The 2,165-nt window shown below is 37.5% G+C and overlaps 1 protein-coding gene across 1 annotated transcript; it reads left to right on the forward strand.

The window, feature by feature from the left end:
* Window positions 1-534: 534 nt before the first annotated feature.
* LOC145126387 (uncharacterized) lies at window positions 535-1,317 on the forward strand. Its single transcript, XM_079061765.1, has one exon. The coding sequence runs from the start codon at window positions 535-537 to the stop codon at window positions 1,315-1,317; it is 783 nt and encodes a 260-aa protein (XP_078917891.1).
* The last annotated feature ends 848 nt before the right edge of the window (window positions 1,318-2,165 follow it).

The following is a 2,165-nucleotide window of genomic DNA, read 5'->3' on the forward strand; positions in this document are numbered from 1 at the left end:
AAACACGTCTCACTCCCCAACTTTTTCTGTGGTATTCCATTTGCCAAATGATACAAACATCAACCCAAAAAGTCAAAGGGGAAATCTAAAGTCAAAACCGTCAAAAGAAACAAGTTCGAAGAGCAAAACATTAATTGTTTAAGTCGACAGACAAAAATTGTATAAAATATAAAGTTTATAGAAGAAAATTACAAAAAATGTCAAATTCTCAACAAACGTCAAATTTAGGGACAAAAAATGCAAAATATTCTGGACAATGGTCTAAAATTAAAAATAATGTAAAGTTTGGTCGTGAGCCGTCTGCTGGTCGTGAGACACTTATCTGTCATTGAGTAACAAGCCATGAGACGCTAGTCGCTCATCAGTAAGCCTAGTTGCTAGACGTCACTCTCATGGAGTAAATCGAACCTCGAGATTCATGATATATGCGGCTATCGTGAGGTGCAAGAAGAATACTCTATAAATGTGGAAAATGAAGACTTACTTGCGCGAGACTCTCTCAATCCAGACCAGAAGTTTGCATATGATAAGATAATGAGGCATGTGGATGAAAATATTTCGGGTGTGTTCTTCATAGATGGTCCCGGTGGAACTGGAAAGACATTTTTGTACAAAGCTTTGTTGGCCAATATTCGTGCCTGTGGTCTTATTGCACTTACAACTGCCACGTCAGGTGTTGCAGCTAATAACATGCGAGGAGGGAGAACAGCTCATTCACGATTTGGGATTCCCCTCAATCTTGATAATAACTCGATGTGCAAGATCACTAAACAAAGTGGGAAGGCTCAGCTACTTCGCGAGGCAAATGTAATCATATGGGATGAAGCAGCAATGGCTAAGAGGCAGGCGGTAGAAGCAGTTGATCGGACAATGCAAGACATCACAGATGAGAAGCTCCTTTTCGGTGGAAAGATAATGGTTATGGGAGGTGACTTTAGACAAGTTTTGCCGGTCGTGAGACGTGGCACTCGAGCACAAATTGTGGACTCTAGCTTACGAATGTCACCTCTATGGGCTTCAGTTAAAAGGCTTCGATTAAATATCAACATGAGCGCGGTAAATGACCCATGGTTTTCTGATTTTTTATTACGAGACAGTGATGGAAAGGAGGAAACATTGGACGAGTCCTTTATTCGTATACCTGATAACATGTCCATTCCATACACTGATAAACCTAATTCAGTGGACGCTCTGATTGATGCAATATTTCCTTCTTTGCATTCCAACGACACCGATTCAAAATTTATCATTTCGTGGGCGATATTGTCAACTAAAAATGAAAGTGTTGATGAGATTAATAATAAGTTGATCGAATGATTTTCTGGCGAGCAAAAAGTTTACTATAGTTTTGATGAAGCGGAAGATGAAAAAAATAACTTATATCCGATGGAATATTTGAACTCGCTAAATGTTAGTGGTGTACCCCCTCATTATCTTCGGTTAAAAACTGGGTGCCCAGTAATACTTTTGCGAAATATCGATCCTTCAAATGGGTTATGTAATGGCACCGGATTGATATGTCGAGCTTTCCAACAAAATGACATTGATGCAGAGATAGTTGTTGGCCAACATGCTGGAAAAAGAGTGTTTTTACCAAGAATTCCTCTATGTTCGTCTGACGATGAGATGTTCCCATTTAAACTAAAGATGAAGCAACATGATTGCAGATTGGTGTAGTTTATATATTTGACATGTTATTAATGTACAAACCTACATGATTGCAGATTGTTGTTATTTATATATTGTAAAATCAATATGAACTATTAGATGAAATTCCAAATGTCGACTCAACTTCTGTCGTATTGTATGACTATGCACCTAACAAGAAACTATCCATTGAAATGAACAATTCGACACAAAATAGTCTACCAAAATGCCGCAATGAATAGCTCACGTCTAAAGGAAACTAATCATCACTGATAAAACTATCTTCCGAAAGAAACTCTTTGCCGCCCGGCGCTTAGCGCGGGTAAACGGCTAGTGTATATATATATATATATATATATATATATATATATATATATATATATATATATATATAACTGATGGGTTTTACACAAATGAACATTCCTATGTGCACATGCAAACCCTAATTACTTGGATCTAGGTTTCTCTATTGTACATGCAATTCATCCAACATTTGAAACCCTAGATCTAGCATACAT

This window comes from Lactuca virosa, chromosome 7, assembly GCF_052849685.1.
Source record: "Lactuca virosa cultivar CGN04683 chromosome 7, Lactuca_virosa_CGN04683_v6, whole genome shotgun sequence".
Lineage (NCBI taxonomy): Eukaryota > Viridiplantae > Streptophyta > Magnoliopsida > Asterales > Asteraceae > Lactuca > Lactuca virosa.